The sequence below is a fragment of the Phocoena phocoena genome, chromosome 9 (genome assembly GCF_963924675.1).
Source record: "Phocoena phocoena chromosome 9, mPhoPho1.1, whole genome shotgun sequence".
NCBI classification, from domain to species: domain Eukaryota; kingdom Metazoa; phylum Chordata; class Mammalia; order Artiodactyla; family Phocoenidae; genus Phocoena; species Phocoena phocoena.
Window position 1 is genome coordinate 78,932,866 of NC_089227.1, and position 24,233 is coordinate 78,957,098.

General features: G+C 34.8%; 1 protein-coding gene and 1 non-coding gene across 2 annotated transcripts in view; both read right to left on the bottom strand.

The window, feature by feature from the left end:
• Positions 1-24,233, bottom strand: part of WASL (WASP like actin nucleation promoting factor) — a 65,174-nt gene that overhangs the window by 9,703 nt on the left and 31,238 nt on the right. Inside the window, exons 3-9 of the mRNA XM_065883755.1 lie at positions 21,554-21,640; positions 20,331-20,427; positions 16,868-16,891; positions 9,371-9,539; positions 8,293-8,335; positions 7,110-7,263; positions 1,561-2,081 (exon numbers count right to left, since the gene is read on the bottom strand). Coding sequence (XP_065739827.1) covers positions 1,561-2,081; positions 7,110-7,263; positions 8,293-8,335; positions 9,371-9,539; positions 16,868-16,891; positions 20,331-20,427; positions 21,554-21,640 — 1,095 coding nt within the window. The remainder of the gene's footprint in view (positions 1-1,560; positions 2,082-7,109; positions 7,264-8,292; positions 8,336-9,370; positions 9,540-16,867; positions 16,892-20,330; positions 20,428-21,553; positions 21,641-24,233) is intronic.
• On the bottom strand, positions 10,480-10,610 carry LOC136128626 (small nucleolar RNA SNORA18). Its single transcript, XR_010656217.1, has one exon. It is a non-coding gene; the product is annotated as a small nucleolar RNA SNORA18 (small nucleolar RNA).

Sequence of the window (24,233 nt, forward strand, 5' to 3'; positions counted from 1 at the left end):
TCAACAGTAGGCCACTAGTAATTAAGTTCTGGGGAGTCAAAAGTTATACACAGATTTGACTGTTCAGGGGGCTGGCACCCCTAACTCCCATTGCTGTCCAAGGGTCAACTTATATATTTGAAATTCTAAAGTATATGACCCCATTAAAATCTGCTATTCACCTGGGCTGTGGTCATTTTGACAATAATTCCCCCCACCAACAACTATTCAAAGTTCTTCAACTGCTCCTGAGAAACCTGTAGTCTGAACTAAATGGGGAGAGGGAGCAGAGGTGATTGTTCACAGGCTGATCTAAGTATCATCCTGAATACATATTAAGAAAAGATGTAGACACATTTTAAAGAAGTTTCTTAAATCTGTGCTAGGTTGATGTTTAAATGCTTTCATTCGATTAGCTGTGTTCCCTAGCCAACATTCTCTTCCTAGCTAAAGCTTCTGAGCTTTAGTAAGTTATCATAATTCTCTACACGTTGCAAAATAATTTTCAATTAAAATCTCCTTTCAGCTCCATTTACTTCATAGAAAAATCTACCATCCATAACCTGCCTGAAGCCCTGCAGAGCAAATGTTCCTCCTGGAACTGAGAGACCACACATAAAGGCCCAGAGGAAGCATGTGAATGTTAGCCAGGTTAGGCTCTGGGTCAGGGGTCAGGAAACTACTGCCATGGACCAAATCTAGCCTGTCCCCTGTTTTTGTATAACTTTTTTAAAGCTAAGAATGATTTTTTACACATTTTTAAATGGTTGAAAGAAAACAAAAGAAGAATATCTGTGATATGTGCAAATTACATGAAATTCAAATTTCAGTGTCCATAAATAAAGCTTTATAGAACACAATCATGCCCACTCACTTATGTGCTGTCTACAGCTGCTGCTTTTGTGGTATAATAACAGAGTTGAGCAGCTGTTAACAGATACCATATGGCCTGCAAGCCTAAAATGTTTACTATCTGATCCTTTAAAAAAAAAGTTTGCCAACCTCTGCTCTGGAAGATGAAACGATGACCTCAACCAATTCCGAGAATCCAAAATTATCTGTCACTATAGAAATTCTAATTAGAACTCTTTGAATTTTCTGTGGAGTCTGATTCTCTACTCATCTAAATTTCAGACACAGAAACTTTAAAATATGGTTTAGTTTTCATAAAGTTAATGGTTTGACTTTGCCAAAATGATTACAATTGGTTTCAACAGGGCTATTTTTACTTCTGTATAGTTTAATAAAGATTTTTCTTTAAAATTTATTTAAAAGTGTAGAACGACAGATTGCAAACATAGTGCAATATTCTTTATATGAAGTTCTAGAATAGGCAAACTAAACCTATGGTGATAGAAATCAGAAGGGAGAGGCATGAGGGAACTTTCTGGGGTGATATTTTGATACAGAAGTATGGACCACACAGGTAAAGGTATAAACTTACGCATTTTAGGGTATGTAAGGGTTGGAAAAAGACACACCAAGAGAAAAAGTAAAAAAATTTTTTCCAAAGATGTCTTATAATTGCTTAAAAATTCCACTAAGACAGGCACTCTAAACCGAAAGGAACAGATTACTTACAGATTTCAGCTGAATACCCTGCCGTATCTGGTCTAAAAGCGCATCCCTTCCAGAGCAGGACACCGGTCGACTGTTCTGTTCCACTTTTTTTAGCTGAGCACCCTCTCTGATTTGATCTAAAAGAGCTGCTTTGCTTCCTGCAGAAGTTGGAACCTGATGGTCACCATCGGAAGGGAGGCCGGGGGGAGGTGGCGGCCCCGGCGGCGGGGGAGGTGGAGGCGGCGGGGGCGGTGCCGCCGGCCCCGCCACCGACATTGGCGGAGGAGGTGGCGGCGGCCCGGAAGGCGCTGAGGAGGGAAGGGCCGGAGGAGGGGGGGGGTACATCCTGTTTGGCGGTGGCGGAGGCACCCCGACACCTGGCCTGGACGGAGGCGGCGGTGGCGGCGCAGCCGAGGGAGCTCTTGAAGGGGGAGGGGGAGGAGCCCCTCTTCCCCGGGCAGGAGGGGGAGGAGGGCCCGAGCTGTGCGGAGGCGGCGGGGGAGGAGGCGGCCCTCCCCGGGACGGTGGTGGAGGTGGTGGTGCTGCAATGAAAACAGAAAAAAAGAAAAGCATGCTTTCCCTCCCCACCCCGCAAACATGATACTGAAAAATCGGCTCATTTCAACATGTATTAAAAAAAAACAATATGAGGGGGAAAAAAGAGGCCTCATCTTTGTATGTTACTTTACAAAGATATCTGGGCACAGATGATATCTTACAACTCTGTTTGGGACTACTCGGCCTGAAGATCGCCTTCCTTGTCTATCCTGAAAAACATACTAGCTAAAATAGAATTTAGTTTTTAGGAATCAGCACCACTTATCAAGGTAAGGGGATAAACACATTTTTATGTAATAATAATAAAACTATAACAATGATATCAAACACTTTGGGCAATAAGCGACATTTTACATTTTCATAAAAATTAATGGATACCTTCCCTCTTTAAAGAATCAAGTATATTTAGTTGTTTTATAAAATTAATTTACATTCAGAATTAAATAGTTAATGTAGTATAATCTATTAGAATTTATTCAAGTTAATCTGAGCTAAACTCAAACTTTTTGACAATGTAAATCTGTCACCTAACTTACATTTGTAATTTATATTGTCCTACATTTTTACATGTATAGAACATATAATAATATATAATACAAGTTATGTAATAAATATATATTATAGTGATATATAATACAATATATCATGTATATATTGTATCTGTTGTACTACATTAATAAAAGATGGTCAGCAATTCCAGTGATGGCATTAAGGGAGGCTGGTTGCTCAGCTGAAATGTTCAACTACTTATCCATTAACAAATTAACTGAGAATTTCTAAACACTGTAAAATTAAAGTTATTAATAAAATATTAACATTATCCTGGTAGTAATGACATATACATTCTTATTTTACTTAAGGGAATATGTAAGCTAAAATAGAGAAACAAATTCAAAGTACAAAATTTATCACATCTCTAGAGACATGATTTTACCAACAGCATACACAAACTTACATAATAATGAACTTCATTATTTCTCCATTCATTTAAAGAGTGACTAGAAAAAAACAACTATTTTTAGGAATAAAGAAATCCTAAAACCCATAACAGCTACTTGTATTTACTGGTACAAACTAATATATTATTGATGGATATTTCTACAATCTATATAATCAAAATACCTACCTTAATTTCAAATAATAATAGGCTCAGATGCTCAATAATGCAATGATACCAGAGAAGAAAAAGCCCCCCTCAGTTCAAAGGAAATCAAACATTATCTTCTGATTTTATTTGGGACTATCATGGGAAATACACTCTAAAATATGCTATCAAATATAGTCATAAACATTAGATGAAATATACGGAAAGGCCAAAGCTCACAAGGGTACTGTCTCCTGGCATAGAAACTTTTAAAACTGGAAATAATATATAGCTGCAAACAGGACAGTCATCCTACTTGGATACGGGCCATCACTGAGGGAAGTTCCTATGATTTACACTCAAGGCATACTGGAGATCTGGGTGTTGCAGCTAAGGTTCACCTAATTTTCTCACCAGATCCAAGGCAAGGAGATTTAAACTTGCTAAAACCAAATTCTTTTCCTAACATAATTTGTAATAACAGGGTAAAACCAAGAGGATATGGCATGTGTATATTATGTACACTCCCTGAATAAGACAGTACATCAAATCCTTCAAGCAGATACAAAGATTTCATTTTAATCAGCTGAGGTTTACATTTCAAAAAACAATGTTTTCTGAACTAGCATTTTTATGATTTAGTTGTTTGTTAATCAAGAGGAAAAGGACCCACTCTATTCTACTAGAAAAGGTATTAGTCCATCATTTCCTGTGGTTTCACAAGGACTCTGGAACCATAATCTTTTCTATGTACAATGATGTATCTCTTCAATAGATAGATTTAAAGTTCTTTTGAACTGGGAATAAGCACATTTATTGGAATAATTTGGGATTCAGCTAATACCCATTCAAGGAGACAGTAAATTATTGTTCAGGCAAAGGGAGAGCCTTAATTGATAGTGAATAAATTATCAACTGCACGAAGTTTGGGTACAGCACAAGTTCAGCATTTCTATTATCTGAAAAGTGAGTGGAAACATCTCTATATTTTCATGAGGAAAACATCTATTACCAACTTTCTATTTTTACAATCTGTATTATGCCTACATAAAAAAAGGAAAGTATGCAAAACATATGCCATATCATACCAAGGTAAAAATGTGAAAGAATTAAAACAGGAGGAGAGGAGAGACGGCACGTTAGTTAGTTAGGTTCACATGCACAAAAATGTCTGCTGAGCAGCTCACACACCACTGTGAGAAAGTCTGGCGGCCTACAGATTTTCAAAACTGAGTCACACAAACACCAGAATCAGAATGACAATGATAGTTCTTAGATATTTAATAAATACATAAAGTAAAAAGCATGACACAAAAGTTACAACAAATAAAACTGTTCTTACTATCAAAGCTTAGTTAGAAAAGAGGAAAGACTGAGGCTTATGGAAAAAACCCCGTCTTGATGCTGCACTATAAAGCAAAGTTGATATACTTAACTTTCAGATCAAATTAATATTAAGAGTAATTGGTAGATAACTCTAGATATTTATTTAAGGGAATTATAAGCAGAAATTGTAAAATAATATAAATATAACTAATATTTAAAAGAAATGTAGTTTTATAGAATTCAGGAAACTACTCTCATGAAGATGAAGTAAACCAGGCAAGTATTATTCAAGACAAATTTAAACTTATGGGAATACTAACAACTCTCTGAATAGTCATTTATAACTGCATGTTTGCTTATGTTTAGTCCTCCCCACTGCCCCAAATTAATGTAAAAATATAAGTATATTTTATGTAGGTTATTGAAATAATGCCAAGTGTGAAAAGCAATCACTAAAAATAAGTATATTAAGTAATAATAAAAACAGTGGTGCTGTTAAGAGGTAATCCACAGAATTTCAAAAAAATTAACTAAATTACAGATGAAATATGAGCTCTGACTCATATAGAAATAAACTTCCTTTTTTACTTTAGCATCTATGTAACATTAGTTACACAGCCCCAAACATTAGTTTGAATAGAAGGCAGAAAACCTTACTGGATGTTAGATTTGGAGGCAGGATAAATGAGTTGTAGCTTCTTTGAAAATAAACACATGCATAATTTAGTACACTGGGCCAAATAACATCCCCCATACATACCACTCCACTGTGGTGGACCTAAGAACAGATTATTAAAAATTAATGGACTTCGAACAATTGCAAAGACACCCACACAAAAACATACACAAGGTCTCCTACTTTTTACAAATTTGATTACATGATTTTACAAAATAAATTTCAAGAGATTTAAGTTTTACAAAATGTATTTTTATGATAACTTCATAAACTTCTCTGTCTCTAATTTTTTTTCATACTTCTGAACACACTATATGTTTTGCCTTGAAAACATTTCCTTAATAAAAATCATTAATCTTTTTATTCTTCCTCTAAAAAAATGTACCTTCTATAAAATCAATCTTGGTTGTCTAAAAGGTTTCAAACTGGGAGTTAGATTCTTGAGTATATGAATCTTGAGTATAAGTTCCCAAAGCATGTTTTATGTAATGCCTGTGAATATTTTTTGTTTTAGGTAATTTAATTGAGGAAAGACCTTGCCTAATCTGATGTTTTAAAAGCAATTAGAATAAAAAGCAGTAATAATAAGTTTAAAAAACAAACTCAATTAATACAGACAACTCTCAGTTACAGATATTCAGGTGAGAGGGCAGCAGTATGGACTAACAAATGTCAAGAGTATTTATAAACTTATAAATTCAGAGAACTCAGAGAGACCCTGAAAATATTTTGGTATAAGGTGAAGGTGAGTGGTAACAGTGGAGAAAAAGAGAGTCAAGGAACAAACTAGGGGTCCTCAAGACCTTCCATCATCTGTATACTAACTGTAACTACAACTCATTCTGGCCGCATTAAAAAACAATAATGTTGCGGTGCCCCAGATGTTTTTATTAAAAATCCACAGAATTTGGAAATGTAATCTTTCCATGAAATAAGATAAATTAGCATCATACTAGTTTCAGTGGAAGTAGCACTGTGTTTCCACAACAGTAATTATGACTGTATACTTGTTTATATACCTGTTGTCACACCAGACTAAGATTTCTGGGGGCAGAAACCGTACCTTTATATCTAAATATCCTGAGTAGAGACCAGTGCTGACATAACAATGTTTACTGAATATATGAATGAATGAACATCAGCAGTGAAAAAGATACAGGTAAGTCAAATACCTAATTGAAAATGAGTTAAATTCTTCAGAAGAATGCTATGATTAACTGGAGCTTTTGTTTTGCTACACTATCTATCATGAGTATGCAAAGACTAGGAAGAAGAAAAGTAACCCCAAATGAATAAGGTGGCAAAGAGATAACAGTCATATTAGAAAACTCAGAATTAACTGTATTTGCATTTTATTGTGATAATTATTAAGATATGACCAAAAAACAAGGTGATTTAAATAAAATATCAGATCTTAAAAGGCTGCAAGTTGTTTGTGCTCTCAGGTACCAAATGACAAATTTTATACTTTAGCCAAGAAAAAAGATGTATTTCAAAATAAATAGATTTTTCATTATTTATATTCTGAAAATGCTTATTATACATTACAGAATTCATGATTATATTTAAATTACTACTTCTGAATTGTAATAAAAACAACATTGATAGTGGTCTCTAAGATTCAGTAAGTGAAATATTACGCAACTATTATTTTTTATTCTAAAACAAATAGCCAGAGGATTTTGTATGAATTTTCATTAATTTAATGTAAGACTTTTTAATAATAAGGAAAGCCTTGACAAGTTTTTCAATTATACTGAAATAATGTAAAACACAGTACACAGGGCCAAACTAGTTCTCCATAAATTTGAACATTCTGCTTAAGGAAGGTTCACGTGAATGTATGTAGCTGTCGTCCATGAAACTGACCTCAAAAGGTTCAAAAGAAAAAAAAAATCAGAATGCCTGAATAGAAATAAAAGTTACCTTGCCTTCGTAGTTCATTTTTAACAGCTTCAACACCTCCTGTTTTTTCAATGAAGTCATATATAACTTTTGATGTTTCTCTGTCTTTAAGTTGTGCCTCTGAGATTCCACACAGATCAAAAAGATTCTTCAATTCTGGATCCAAATTATTCAGCTACAACAGACAAAATAACTGCTAACTATAAAACCTATGTCAAATTTTTTACAATAGCAAGTTGAAATATTATTCTCATATCTATGCCCTTTATGAAATTATTTTCTTTTATATTTATAAATTTTTAATATAGTTAGATTATTTATATGCTAACTAAACTGTCTTACAAAAAATAGAAAAGATAAGAACAAAGAAGAGGTTTTATATTTTATCTCATCTCTTTGTTCCCTACCTTTAAAAAGAAGGCATCTCATTTAAAGTTTTACTAATCCTTTCATGACTCAGACATCTCTAATGCTCACCTACTATTCCACCTTGTCCTAAATAAGATTTAGGTATAATCACAAATACCACAAAAAAAGTAAATCATTTGAAAATTTGAGGTCAAGGACCTCTTTATGACCCAAGCACCCTGTACAGTGCCCAACACAAAGAGGCACTCAAAAACATTGTGGTGTTAACATTGTAGTTCTAACAAAAATAACCAAAATAATTTTTGACCCCAATCACAAATAATATTTCTTTTCAAATAATTTTTCCAAACCCTGATTATCTGCCAAATGTTAAATACGTAACTTAGGTAACCAAGTTCCAACTATTTTGCTCACAATGCTATAAATTAATGAATGATGAAATTGCCAAAAAGAATAGAATAAAAAGATCTAGATAATTTTAACAATTGGATATTCAGAATTTTATTATAGTACTTTCCAGTAATTTGGCATATATTCCCCTCGAATGATCACTCTGCAGAAATAATTTTCTTCTCTTGGCTTTCAAAACATAGAGTTTTTACATTATAGTAGATAAAGCCAAGGAGTTACAAAAAAACTTTCTCTTTAGAGACTTAGCCATCAATGATAGAACAGTCTATGATTTAAAACCTCAGTGGAATATGAACATAAATACAAGCACATTCCAATAAACACTAGAGTTAACAAAAATGAATAAGAATAAAAGTCTAAAGATAGGCCATGACATTCCCACATATTTAGAATAATAATGCTTATGGCTTGAAAAGACACTTACATCAAAGCCAGTATTCGGATCCCAACCAACATGTCCAATGTGCCTAAAGCAGTAGATAGAAAAATATAGAAAAATAAAATGCATAAATGGTATTAAAAACCTAATATATATGAAATCCAATCCACTCAGTGAATTTTTGGCCTGAACTAACAGTTCTCATAGACATAACCATATTCAGGGAAAAACCATACAAGTAGTCAAGAAACCAGGATTCTAGCCCAGGCTCTGCTACTAATTGAGCCGTAACATTTTTACACAATCTTTCCGAGTATCCATTTCCTTAACTGACAAACTAGCATAAGAACACAAGCATTATATGTATGAGAGGACAGGAGTTTTGTAATGAAGTAATGAAATAATGGATAAGAGAATGCTTGAAAAATGTCAAATAAATACCAAAGGTTTGATGCCTACTATAGACTGAGTGTGTCTTCCGAAAATTCCTATCTTGAGACCTAATCCCCAATGTGATAGTTCTTGGAGATGAGGATTTGGGGAGGTCATGAGAGTGGATTCCCCAAGAATGGGATTGGTGCCCTTAAGAAAGAGGTCCTGGAGAGCTCTCTCGCCCTCTTCCAACATGTGAGGACACAGTGAGAAGATGGCTGTCTATGAACCAAGAAGTGGGACCTCACAAGACACCGAATCTTGCCTGCCTCTTCCTTTCTCACAGCCTCCAGAACTGTGAGAAATAAATTTCTGTTGTTTATAAGCTACCCAGTCTATTGTATTCTGTTAGCAGCCCAAACAGATTAGGACAATGCCTTTAGGCAATTTCCAAATATCATTTATAGGGAAAAGTGAGATTTCCTTTTCATGTCCAACAATTAGTTGAAAAAACAACTCTAATTTTTCTTTTCTCATGGGTGGAAAAGTAAATAAACTAAGATTAATGAAACATCTATTGAGCAATAGCCTTTAAAAAACTCCAACAAAATTTATAGCTAAAGAGGTATGCAAGTGATAAATATAAGGGTTCTCCCAAAAAGCAAACCAAACTTTCTAACAATTTAAAAAATCAAGAGCAGAAACGAGTAAATCAAAAGTAAAGATAAGAATAATAAAAGAACTGTCTTACTGGAAATTGCTTGGTGTTCCAATATCTGCCTTAGTTAATCTCTTCTTTTTAGCTTTTCCTTTTTTCTTTTCTTTGGTATGGGAGATGTTGTTGACTTGTGGACCATAAAATCTATTTGTTGTAATTTCTGGATTTTTTATGTCAACTGTTGCCATGGGTAGATTAGGACCTGCAAATAAAGTCAAAATAATATAAAAGGGATGTAATTTAAGATAACAATTATTACAATCATAATTTATAATTTAAATATATTTTTCCTGCGGTAGGACCACTTCATTACTATAAATTATTTAAATTTTAAACCTGCATGTTAATTTTTTATAATTTCAAAAATTCCTATATTTCCAAAGTCTATAATAAATTCTTTTTTTTTTAAGTGTCTGTCTTTAATTCCATATAACTTTCTTACAGATTATACCATCAGTTACCTGAAGTGAAAAAGCAAAAGAGAAAGCAAAGCAGATGCATATGCCCAAAACAGAGCAAGGGCAAAAGAATTTCATGAGGTGAGCAGCCACCGCCCCCCCCAATTTTTTATGTCTAAGGCACATCAGAACTATAACTGATAAATGTTATTATTCCCTCCACAGAAAACATTAGAGACACTTCGAGCCAAAAATATATGCTGACTTTCCGCACAAAGTGTAAAGGGTTTTCTTTTTTTTATTATGTGTAACACAAAGTTATTTAAGTCAATAAATTTTTAAGGAATTTCACACGTTCTGATTCTTTCCACTGCCAATCACCTTAGTTCCTCCAAACTCATAATCTTCAAGATAAAACAGCCCTTTCAAAAAGGAGTTATCATGTGAGTCAGCCCACAATTCTTTTAGTTAGGCTTCTTTGATCTCCAATGAAATATGGACACACTTCAAAATTCCCCACCTGTAATCTTTGGGATCCAATTTCCTCAAGCAATTTACTTTAGGACCATGTTTAGCGTCAGGAGATGGATCTGCCTGGTTCTGAATTTGACACCCTCTAAAAACGTATTATGTTCAAATCATATTCACTCCTAAGCCATCACACCCTAGAACAGTACAGATCACTGGGATATGCCAATACCTAAGATAAAAAGTTTGTTAGGTTTTTCACAGTTTACTTGGCAGCTCTGTCTTGTAGTTCTTTCCCACAGATCTAACAGGTAGTTCTATGAGTAAAGGAAACCACGCAGTTAATCTATGAGGCGTTTCCAATGATGTAGGTTTACAGAAAAAGCCCCATCGGGATAGACCTCAACTATAATAAATTCTTAAACAAATTAGCATAGATACATTATTTCAAAGCAAACTCTTTTTATAACATTAAATCTCATGAATATAAATTTTCAACAAGAATTTAAATTTAATTGATCTGATCCATCAAATTTTGACTATAACAGCCTCACATCCAACACATTACTCATTGGTAAAGTGATATATATTACATAGGATGAGTATAAGAAGCATCTACTTTGTTTTAAATCTAGTAAAGAAGTCTAGTGTTACTTCTTTATTTCAACTTTATTAGTCTATGATGAAAAAAAATTTATACAAATATTACTACCATTTTTTTCCAAAACTGTCATACTTAAGTCTAGTAGTATTCTCCCCATTATTATACATACACTCTGGCTAGCAGAAGTACAGAGCTCAAAAATTTAAAATAGAAAAATTCTCAAAACATTCCATCTTCCACAAGGATCAACAGTAAAAAGATCTCAGGCATCTTCAGGTATTATTAATAGCATCTTCAGGAATGACACTAAACGCAGCACACAAAAATTTGTTTTATAATTCACAAAAGTATTCTGGTCTTAAAAGTATGAGAGTCTGCACGAAATATATTCATCTTAAAAATTCCTTAAAAAATTTAACCAAAGGGCAACACATGTTCCTTAGAGATCCCATTTTAACATATGATTCTCTGACATAACTTCCTATTAGACCAAATCCCTCTGAGATGATATTAATGACGACTTTTAAAATACTGTATAAAATATAATCACTACTGTGCAGAGAAACAGTCAACATAGCAGGCCCGAGGCTGCTATCTTTAGAAAGGCCTGCTTTGCAAGGTTGGCCCTTAGCTGGCATCTAGGATCAAGGATTTCAAGAGGGTTCCCATTATCCCCTGATAAGATGGGCTCATTGTGTCTCAACTATTTGTGCTAACAACATGGTTTATGCTGAATACTCGCTTTCCTTCTGGGAGTCTAGAATCTTGGTATGTCCTAGACAGAAGATGCCCACGTGACTAGCCCCCAATAAACCCTAGGCACTGAGCTTCTTTAGACAACAGTTCATGTGTGTTGCAACAATTCATTGCTGGAGACATTAAGCATATCCCCTGTGACCAATGAGAGAATACTCTTGGAAGCTTGTGTGTAGTTTCCCCCAGACTTAACCCCATGTGTCTTTCCCTTTTGTTACTTTTTGTTTTATATCCTTTCACTGTAATAAATCTTTGCCATGAGTGCCTCTATGTGCTCAGTCCTGTGAGCCCTAATGAATCACCAACTGGAAGAGTGGTCTGTGGAATCCCCAACGCAAGCATAGAATGGCAGACAGAAATCCCAAGACATTACAGGCTAATGTATATCGAGTGATCACTAAATGCTAACTTGACTATAATTCTTCAATTATGCTGAAAACCTCAAATGCATCCTATTCATAAAAGTTGTCTGAAATAAAATATTTACCTATATGGGAAATTATATATAACTAATTTTCTCTCCCTCAACTCTACTATTAAAGACAAAATATAGTTAAAATAAAATTATAAATGCCATCTGCCACTTTATCAGACAAACAATTTTGAAAGAGGTGCAAAATTCAGCTATTTTCCCTTAATATTCAAAGTCTAATTACATAACTATAATATGTAAATGTCTAAAGTTCTATTTATAATTTCACACAAAATTCCATGGGAAGTTGCTCATATTGGCAAGAAATAAAAATTCTTCTTGGAAAAAATGGAAGCTAGTGAACAATACGGATAAAACCTTTAAAAGCTGATTCAGTGTCAAGGAATAATCTGAAAATAATTGGATCAAAAGTTAAAGGTTAGTTAAACAATATAGAAGGCTTATTAAATAGTAGATAAAGAACTGGATTTTCAAATTGGTTCAGATTCAAGATTTCAGAATTCACTGTAGTTTCACAAAATAAGGGACTTATTAAAAATATCCAGAATTTGAGCGTTAGAGGGTTGAATTGGGTGATACTAACATTTTCATAGACTTAATCTAGTGATATGTTTTCACTTCTCATTCTTCCCTTTCTGCTTTCTCTCCTCTTATAGTTTATCATTACCAATAATCATCAGCAACACCATCCAAATTAAGATGTTGCAAATTATTACTCTCCTATCTTTACACTTAATAACATTAAAGAACTTCCTTGAGACAGATTTAGGTAAGTCAGAGTTAGGCACTCTCTTTATTCATGTCATCCTTCCTGAAATAGGTGTCCAGATAGTAATAATGAAGGAACAACCAGATTCACCATTAAAAAATAACGAAAAATCTGGGAATTCCCTGGCGGTGCAACGGTTAGGACTCTACGCTTCCACTGCAGGGGGCCGGGGTTCGATCCCTGGTCAGGGAACTAAGATCCCTCGAGCCATGTGGCATGTCAAAAAAATGAAAACAAAAATTTAAAAATTATAATTAGTTTTTAGGAAGAAAACAAAAATAAAAACATTTTGATGCTACTTCAGTTTACATAAAAGTAACCAATTATACTATGGATGTCCTAAATGGTATAGAGTTGGTAAGGTTAACAGTTTAAATTATCCAAACCAGTAAATTCTTTTCTGGGAAACAATAAGGTTAAGGTTCTTATAAGCCTGATTTATAACTCGCTAGAGAAAATAACTCAGCCAACTCTGAAGAAAGCTCAAGGATGAAGAAGACAGGAATAAATGTAAGTGATACGCAGAATGAGTACCAAAGTTTCCCCTCCTCCCTCCACCCCAAAATCAGGTGTGGATATATTGTTATGCATTCACCAAGCCGTTCATAAGGCTGTGGCATTAGCTCCTTAGTGTCCTCACACATGAACTTCATTAGTACCGGTTAAAACATTATTTAATTAAGTCTACATAGAAAAATCCAGATTACAGAGATGTACAGAAAATTGATATTAGCTGGGAATTAAAGAGCTTTTCTAAATCTTTCATTTTATAGATAAAAACTAAGGACAAGAAGAGTCAGGTGACCTGTCTAAAGTCACACAATTAGTGACAAAGGGAAAGGTGGACTCTGCTATCTTGGTTCCTACTCCACTACTCTTTCTATTATTAACTATTATAACTTTTTTCACAAAAGTTAAATGACAAGGTGATTGATCGTGCTAACTTTACAAATGTTATATTTTATTTCTTTACCAATTTATCAGTTCTCTTAGTTTGCAGTCCAACAGTTCATCATTCAAGAACTACTTACGAATAACTTTCAAAATTTAGAAAAAAGGCTTTTTACACATTTAAGAGATTAGGTATTTGGATATTTCTGTTGACAAGAGTCATTTACAGTTTGAAGATGTTAGGAAATAAATTTAAAATAATGTTCTAAAGCCCAATTAAATATTTGTTTCAAAAGTGACAGACCAAAAAAGTGATAAGTTGTATAAGGCACAGAGTCATTTTTAAATAAAGTTTATGAAAGATATGGTAACGGAAATACTCAAATCATATCTAGTAAAGTTTAATTATTCCATTTCTGAAATTACACTCATCCTAAGAACATGTACTAAGTAAATAAGATAATAAAGGGGACTGTTTCCCTTCTTTTTCAAAAAGCAGTCAAAAGGCAAATTATCTTCTTCTGATTAAGGACAACTGTCAGAGAAAAGAGTTTTTAATATTCTCACTGAACAGCATTTCTAGTTAATTTTAAAACTAAAAGAACTAAAGTCTTCCCCTTAATTACATAAAAAGCAGAGAGCTCTCACCAAGGTAAAATAGTTGAGAAATAGGGGGCCTAGAGGCCTCTAATGTCAAGCAGTCATGAAGCTGAGAACACATCATTGGAAAGCATCTAGGCTAAAAGGTGAGACTGACCAATAAAGAAAAAAAAGAAAAATATATGGATTAGGAGTTAATGAGGAAGACACTGAATTGTATTTCAGGAATATATGTTACTTCTACATAAAGTGTCTTTTTAATAGTTAACAATGTGAAAAAGGTTTGCTAAACTGATCTTCTAAATGAGGATCTGGGACAAAGCTCCTGTATGGACACTGCTAGGCAGTTAAGGTGTCCACTGCCACCTAGTGGCAGTGCAGCAAATGCAAAAAAGTAATATGCCACCTGCAAAATAGTGGTCTCCACACCATGAGGAGAGCAAGGCAACCCACTGCACAGCAGCAGAAAATATTAAAACTTCTATTAATAATTATGTTATGTATATTTTAAAAATATATAAGTATGCAAATATTGTCAAGACATGCTGTATAATTTCGCATTTTAACAATGCCATTTTTTAAAACTCTCCTCTCATTTAATGAAAAAAAGTTTGGCACCACTGTATCAAAGGGTTAAAACTTTAGATCTAAAGATTTAAAACCAAGAACAAATTCAGAGAAAGAAACTGCATTTAATTATGAGTATCTCTCTTACTATGGGTAATAAAATTGTAAGACACCATTGTCACATAAAGAATATCCAAATTCTATTATGGATTAGGTGCCTTTTCAAAAATATATTTTATATGTATTAAAAAGAATAAATTTTTAAAAAATCATGAAACATTTACATCCTTAACTTTAATCATATTATTTGTACAACATCTACACTTTAAAATCTCACTCAGGTTACTTTCCCCAAAGATGGTACCACTAGGAAGCCTTCTGCACTGGTATTTAATATATGCTCACAGAATGCCAAATAGTTTAATAAATTTAAAAAGACATTAAAATATTGAGCACAGGACAAGGAGGAAAAATTCTAACGCCACATTAAAGGTTCACGGATGAAGGACTTCTGGCTCAGCTGCTTCTGCTTCCTTTGTTTCTGTGACACACTAGCTGCATACCTCAAGGCATGTTACTTACTCTCTCCAGGTCTCAGTTTCTCCTTCAAAATCATCTTGACACAGCACAGTGGTTAAGGGGGCAGGCTCTTGAGTTAGAACACTTGAGACTGAATCTTGCTCCACTTTCCTAGTTTTGTGACCCTGAGCAAGTTACCTATTTGTGCCTGTTTACTCATCTGAAGTAGGGATGAGAGCAGCTACTTCATATGGTTTCTGGACAGTGCCTGGCAGGTAGTAAGTGATCACTAAATAGTAGCTGCTATTGTTATCACTGTCATCGTCTTCATCATGATAACTATACTGATTAAGCACCATGCTAAACACTTTGATTACTTCATTTATCTCCAAGCAGCCCTATAACGTATTAAAAATTTCCATTTAAAAGAGAAAGTCAAAGTATACAACACTTGGCACATGGTAAGCACTACTGAAGGTACAGAGTTTTTTAAAATTATACTAAAGTAAACCAAAATTTAATACAGCAATATTTGGTTCATGTTTTTGTATCAGGAAAACAAATTTAAGGACAAAATCAGAAGGCAATATATTGGCTTAAAAGAAAAAAACCCAACAACCACTAACAGTTGTCATATATTAAGGACTCTGTACTATATTAAGTGTTTCCCTGAATAATCACTCTAAATTCTGATGAGAGAATTTGAGATGCCTTTAAAACGCAGCAGCTATATTCCCCATTATAACGAAGGCTCCTGGAGCAATGTTCTTTACTATCATAGGGTCAGGGGTCCCATTTCAATCTAATGAAATCCAAGGATCCTCTCTCCCCAGAGAAAAGAACATATATACTTACAATATTTGGCACAAAGTTTCAGCGAGGGTTTATGGGGCCCAGGATGAGACTCTATGCCCTAGAGATCTGGGACCTTCGTATTCTGCTTTTATTCTTTGGTATAAATATATATATATATTAAATAAATGAATCCATATTACTTCAAGTATTCGTTAGCAAATTAAGGAGAATTATGCACAGCTACTATGTGTTCTAAACGCACCAGCACAGTAGGCACAGCTACTATTTGTTTAAACACACCAGAATAGTTAAGTGCTCATTCTTGAAAGGGGCTAGTTTTATATTCCCAGTGTGAAATAATCTTTTGAAATAAGAAGAAAAAAGACTAACATGAAAATAGGAAATGAACAAATATGCTAGATAAAAATTTACCACTTTTAAGGAAGACATTAAGACCAGGTTGTACAATTTCTAAACTTAAACAACTGTGAATAAGGAATTAAGATATAATAGTGATATTCACCCTATAGTCTTCCCTCATACTAGAAAAAAGCCAAAGAATAGTACATTTCTAAGTCCCCTCTGTTATTTATTTTAAAATAAGAACACAATAAACTACAGTATTTAATCGTAGATATTAAATACTAGGTATTAATGTATGATACCTGTTTCCACAAGGATTAAATTATAATCTAAAATCTTTTTGATCAATAATTATCAAAGAGCTTACCATTTGGAGGGTCTCGTCTTTTCTCTGTTAGGAAATAAATTAAAGGAATATTATTAGACATATGCAATACAAAAATCAACATAAAAAATCAACTCATCTAAACTGTCTTATTCCTACGTCCATATATAAGTGGTTAACAAGTTTCTCTGAGGAACTGACATTTGAGCAGACATTTGAATAAAGCAAGAAAGGGAACAACATATTGAAAGGCCCTCAGGAGGGAAGAGCATGAAGGAACACCATAATACTGGACTGCAGTGAGCCAAAGGAAGAGCAGAAGGAGAGAAGTCAGAAGGAGAACCAGGGAACTGGAGCGTGTAGGGTCCCACAGGGCATGGGTTAAGGAATATAGATTGTGTTCTATATACGATAGGAAGCTCTTACAGGCTTTTGAATAGGGGAAGTGACATGATCCAATCTATGTTTTTAAAAGTTTTGCCTGGTTACTATGTGGGAGAGAGCTACTAGGGGGCATACAGTGACAGCAGGGAGACGAGTGAGAGTTAGGGTAGTCCCGATGACAGACAACGGTAGCTTGGATTAGGGTGGTAGCAACAGAGGTGGTGAGACAGATCCAGGACTTGTTTTTGAAGATAGAGAAAATGGGACTCACTGATAGGGTTTATGAAGAACCACTGTGAGCCAGACTGACAAGGTGGAGCCAACGCCTTTTACTGGGACGGGGACAGCTAGGAGAGGAGGAGGAGCAGGTTGAACTGGGGCTTGGGGAACACGGGTCAGGTGTTCTGCTCACACATACTAGGTCTGAAGGCTATTCTGATACCCAGCTGGAGCACACAAGTCTGAAAGTCAGGGGCGAGGTCAACAGGAGAAAACTTTGGGAGTCAGCAGTATATAGACAGTGTTCAAAGCTATGGGACTGAATGAAAGCATAAAGATAACGAAAATACCTAGAGATGCCTGAGCTATGGGCGAGACCAAAATAATACTTAGAAGCTATAGCCAATTAAGTAGGAGTAATACCAGGAGAACTTCTATTAACTCTTTGCATTCATACTCTTACATACCAGGTTTGACACAATTTTGGTTTCAAGAAAGCTCAAAACTGGTTGAAGAATTTTCAACAAATATAATTTCCACAGATTTTTCTAATACAAAATTTTCCAAAATTATAAGACAAATAGCCATAAATAATAATATAATAAAATATTTAGTTTATAAACAGCCACAATCCTAAAATTAATAGGATTTAATTGAGGGACAAGTTGAAAATCCTGGCAATGGGAAATATAAATGTATTACTCCATCTGGTGGTCTGATGAAGTAATTTTCTGAAATATTTGATGTAAGCACATCCTATCTAATGTCAATGAATGTCAAATCCCCAATTTCCAAGGTGATGTTACCTCTGCATCCACAAAGGAAATACTTCTTAAATTGGCGATGCCACAAATATGGAAATATGCTGAGATGATGTAAAGTTCAGAGTGTAAGTTCTAAAAAGCAATTACTTAAGAAACATGACACTATCCTGGCTTGAGAGCCATTCTTATGAAAAAAAGAGAAGGTTTGGTTGAACCAAGAATGGGAGTTGATGGTGTGATGTATTTGCTAGAAACATTAGCAGAACAGTGTTTAATCATATTAGGGGACGTTTTTAGTATCACAGTACTAGTCATACTACTGTTGGATTACTGTGTTCAAATCTGGACATCATATTTGAGCTGGACCATCTTCTCAAATCTGGATCATTTGAAGAAGACATAAAAATGTACAGGGCATTCAGAGCACAGTATATAGTGCTCTGAATACAGTATGATGAGTCTGTAAGTTATACAGTATGATGAGTCTATAAATCATATCATGGGAGGAATAAGAAACTGGAACTGGTTAAGCTAAAGAAGTGTAGGCCTAAGGAGGGCATGGTAGATGGCTTCCAACATTAAATGGCTAATGGAAGGAAAAGAAAACACTAATTCTTTGTTGCTCCAAAAGTTGGACCCCATGCATCTAAGTTAAAGAGAGGCAAGGCTGAAGGTTGACTTAGCATGAAGGGGCTACCCAACAATCAATCAGCTGTCTCCCATATGCTGTGATCTTCTGCTTCTGAAAACACTATGCCTAAAAGCTTAGGAATTGTATAAAACAGAATTCCCATACCAGTTAAAAGACACCTTCAAGTGACCTATCTATTTCAAAAGTCAATTATTCTATATTTTAAGAAGTATTTTTTTACTTTTTTTTTAATTGAAAATTTAGTCACACAGTTTGACTAAAAGAAGTCCCAGGGAGTCCCTGGCCTGGCACCACAACATGTCATTGAAATAAGAACTGAACCGTGAATTATTCCATAGAATTAAATTCTTCCACAGCATGGAATCAAGTGGTAAACACCCTTGGCCCCAAAAAGAAGTAACAAAAAACAATAGGCTCCTAATAATTCTCCTATTCACTCATTACAAGGGGGATATATAAGATGGCAGTAAGTAAGGCAACAACTTAGTTCATTTCATTTTCATTTTTACATTACCTTCCTCTCGGAAACCCATTAAAATAACAATAAACATATATAAAATGTAACACACATGTTTACATTTCTGTTTTCAGGATCCAGTGCCTTCCTTTTTCATGACTTATTCCCTCCTATTGGTAAAGCACATCCTTGAATACAGTGATTTTCAGACTGGGGTAACATGTATACTTGGATGTACAGACTTTTCAAAGAATATATGGGCATGGTTAGTTTTAAGGGGATTTATTTGCTGATCTCAACTCCCATATGTTATTTCTCCTAAAAGTGACCTGCTTAAGAAGATGATTTTGGAGAGGTTCACTTTTCGTAATCACCCTTCTCCCACGTTACAACAGAAAGGCCTGGTATGTGACAGCTGTCAAATAGTTCCACATCAATGAATTTAAAGCTTTACACTATCCTGCGTCGTTCTCTAATTGTCTTATATGTATTAAAGTCTCATGCATTAAACTAAGCTCCTTATAATTTTACAATATACAACATTAGGGACAAAATAGAGACAAGGCAATGTTTACAGATCTTGTTTGCAACTTTGCTTATTTGCTTCTAGGCTTGCCTGAAGTATTTGTTCACAAACTATAAAATATTTTTGTAAATGTCAGTTACAAATAATGTCATAAAAATGCAAAGTTAAGAGTCAGTATATGTAAAATGTTATCAACAGAAAAGGCTATTGGAATGAGTTCTTTAATAAATCTGAAAAAAATCAGCTTTCAATAAAAATAGTATTTCTTGTAAGGTAAGGATTAGCAACCTGTTTTTTGTAAAGGGCCAGATATGCGTCACATAGTCTTTGTCATAACTAGACAACTGTGTTGTGGAAAAAAAGCAGCCAAAGACAATATGTAAACCAACAAGCATAGCTGTTTTTCAATAAAACTTTATTTACAAAAACAGATGGCAGGCCAGATCTGCCCCATGAGCCATAGCCAGCTCCTGTTTAAAGGAATTTTTTTTAAAAAAGTTTACCAGATTTCCTTTGTCGACGGCCCAACAAGTCTGTAACTGCTTTTCGAAATTTTTTTGCTTCTTCTTCATTGGCAAAATTAAGGGCAACTTGACAGGTCTGAAATATTTTCATCAAAAAAGGTAAACAACAAAAACCACAAATCTAGCTTTACTTAACAAAAAAATTAATAACCAATAGAAGTACACTCTGAAGAAGAAAAGTTTCACTTTATTAGCAGACAAGAACTTACTTTATGACTTAAAGTTATAACTTATAACTTAAGAAGGCAAAAAGCATAGAGAAGGTAGAGTAAAAGAGTACTATTAGAGAGGTTACCTATCACAGTAGACACTCAAATGTTAAACTGAATACTTCATCTTCAATTAAAAGAACAAAATAGTAAATAGAATTTGATCCTTCAAATGAGCTCTATAAACATTTGGATTTGAAAAGGCAAACGCTGGAAACATTGATCAAATGCAGATCAACCCTACGTTTTTCAGATATTATTTAAATTATAACCTTAATTCATGTAAATTATTAGAAGTGTGGAAACACCCTGCATTATTATGGCATTTAGTCCACACTTTTATATATGTACATATATTTGTATACAATCCAGAAAAATGTGAAAAATAACAAATAAGGAAGAAAACACTTTTTGAAAAGATGGACATATCATCTAATCCAACCTTTTATTGTAGAAAATTTAGGAAATACAAATATGAAAACAAAAAAAATTAAAGTCACCCATAATCCAGTCACTCAGACAAGTCCTGTGAGTGTATGGTATAAAAATCCTTCTACTTACTATATTTTAGTACTCTTCTAGATCATATTCTTTCACAAAATAATTTGAACAGCAATATAATCTTCAATTTTTAAGAGTTACCATGGATTAGTGGTTTCACTTTTATAGATAAGAAAACTAAAACTCAAGAGAGGTTAAACTATTTGTCCCAAGTCACACAGAGGTAAAACTATCTGACTAAAGAAAGAGAAGACGAAAAAACAAACCTCTTTTCTACATACCAAATTACATTTACAGTACACTTTGAAACCTTTTTTTTTCCTTTAAAATCTTAGCCATTGCTTCCTACTAAGCCATAATATGGAGGCTTTTAAAAGTAAAATAATTCTTTATATTTTATACAATGTTTACACAAAAAGCTCAAAATTACTTTCCATAGACAAATGTAACAGTAATTACATTAAACAGGGCAATAAAGAAAATATGACTTACATCTCCAGCAAAGGTATGAAAATATCCTCTAGGACTATTATATACAAAGTTATTGTATAGCTCTTGTTCCCACAATAGTTTCCCATCCTAGAAAAAAGTAAAAGTTAAAGTAAGAACTACCAAAAAGTAAGCCTCTTGGAAAAAAACACACACACACACACACACAAAAACAAAGCAGATGGGCCTTCCCTGGTGGCACAGTGGTTAAGAATCCACCTGCCAATGCAGGGAACGTGGGTTCAGTCCCTGGTCTGGGAAGATCCCACATGCCGTGGAACAACTAAGCCCGTGCACCACAACTACTGAGCCTGCGCTCTAGAGCCCGCGAGCCACAACTACTGAGCCCACGCACCACAACTACTGAAGGCCGTGAGCTCTAACGCCCGCGTGCTGCAACTACTGAACCTGCATGCTGCAACTACTGAAGCCCGCGTGCCTAGAGCCGGTGCTCCGCAACAAGAGAAGCCAGGGCAATGAGAAGCCCACACGCCACAACAAAGAGTAGCCCCCACTCGCTGCAACTAGAGAAAGCCCGCACGCAGCGACGAAGACCCTATGCAGCCAATTAAAAAAAAAAAGCAGATGACTCATATTAAAGAAACTTTATATTAATACTAGCTTTTACATACACACAGCCCACATATATGTATAATACGTAAGTAACATATCACATAATTTAGTAAGTAGTAACAGTAAATACTGGATAATGTTTCTTTCATAAAAACTACATACCAAGTGAGTTGAATTCAGTATGCTAAGATATAATCTCATTAGCCAAGCATTTCCAAATATAGTTACTTGGCCAAATACATAACCAAACACTTACTAGATCATCAACGTTAGACAGAAGGGGTAGGATACTTTTATATATGCACTGATTATCAATGCATAGTTCCATCAGCAGTACTTAGACTGTATGCTATCAAATATTACAGAAGGATTTCATTCTTTTCCTCAATTCTGTAGATGCTGGGAGGGTCAAATAAGTCTTCTCTGTACTGCTCATTAACAATCTTTGAATTTCTAAGTTTTGCAGAGTGGTCTAATTAAACATTGGTATAAACAGTATCAATCACGTGCAGAAGGAGACTGAGGATTAAAGTGCACCGAGGTTAAACTATGGTTAAGAGATCCATGGTGACTGTCATATTGATAGCTGTAGTACAAGAAATATAATTAACCTTAAACCAAAGGTAGCCAATTCTACTTGGCTAATTCCAAGTATTTAGCAATGGCTATCTATAATTGGAGATGAATGGTTAGAGAAATATAATCATTGCCCTATTCTGGTTTTGTTGTTGTTGTTATTTTTTTTGCGGTACGCGGGCCTCTCACTGTTGCGGCCTCTCCCGCTGCGGAGCACAGGCTCCGGACGCGCAGGCTCAGCAGCCATGGCTCACGGGCCCAGCCGCTCCACGGCATGTGGGATCTTCACGGACTGGGGCACAAACCCGCGTCCCCTGCATCGGCAGGTGGACTCTCAACCACTGCGCCACCAGGGAAGCCCCCATTGCCCTATTCTGAAATGCAAGGTTCTACATAGACCACAATTTTAAAGTATTTTAAAATGCTGTACACACATTATGACCATTGTAATAGAATCCCTTTCTTCTCAGTGGAGTTATATGTACATTTGATTTCTAAACAGTGCTTCTCCTTGGTGGTGAGAAATAAATATATCCAAGGACTTAGGAGTGTCTTTCAAACTATGCATGTGTTCCCCATCCCCCAGAATCACTGCCATAGTAAGTAAGCTACTGTTAGTAACAGGAGTATGCCACATCTCTCAGCTGTCTTGGGGTATGGAGAAGGGGATGTTACAAATTTCTAATGTACAAAGTGCAGTAACTTAAATATCATTTAATCTCAGGGGAATACTCTGCAACAGATCCAGATGGTTATCCCATTTTACAAATAAGTAAGCCGGAGCCCAGGGAAGTAAACCAGTTTGAATACAATCTGTCTAACCATAAGTATCGTCCAGGAGTTCAAACTCCGTTTTATTTTTCTGTAACTACAATCCCATTATACTTATAGCCACATATGAATATTAAGCAAGGAGGCTTACCCACGGAAAAGATTTTAAAAGATAAATGGAGACTTCATCTCAGCCAAAAAATTATTTTTAGTGACTATCAGAGATGAATTCCTGACAAAGGGCATCCAATCTAAGACAAGGTGGATTTATGTTTAAGAGTGAGGGATACAGAGCTGTGAAAATCGGAACATACCTATGTTGACAAACAACATAAAATGGGTAGCAAATACTTTATTACAGATATTGTATAATGCTTTAAACCCAGGCCGAAGTAAGTTAAGTACACACCAGGCTAAATATACTTTTGTAGCTCTCTGAAAGAACTATATACACTAGTCTGTAATGGACAGGATGGGATAAAAAGAGTATCATTAGAAAAGGAGAGAATGTGGGAAAAGCTCAAGACCCAAAGGAATAAAAACAGACAAACCAACAAAACCTTTAATGTGCAGACAGATAAAATGGGGAACTATTCATGTCCTGGTTTAGAATGTATTCCCAATTTGGTCACAGTGCCCATGGTTCAATATCTAAAAGCAAGCTTCACTCTTCTAGCATAAATATTACATACAGGATAAACAAATCTATACTATTATAAATTACAATTGAGGTAGAAAACCCTACAGTTTAAGTGGAAGCAAA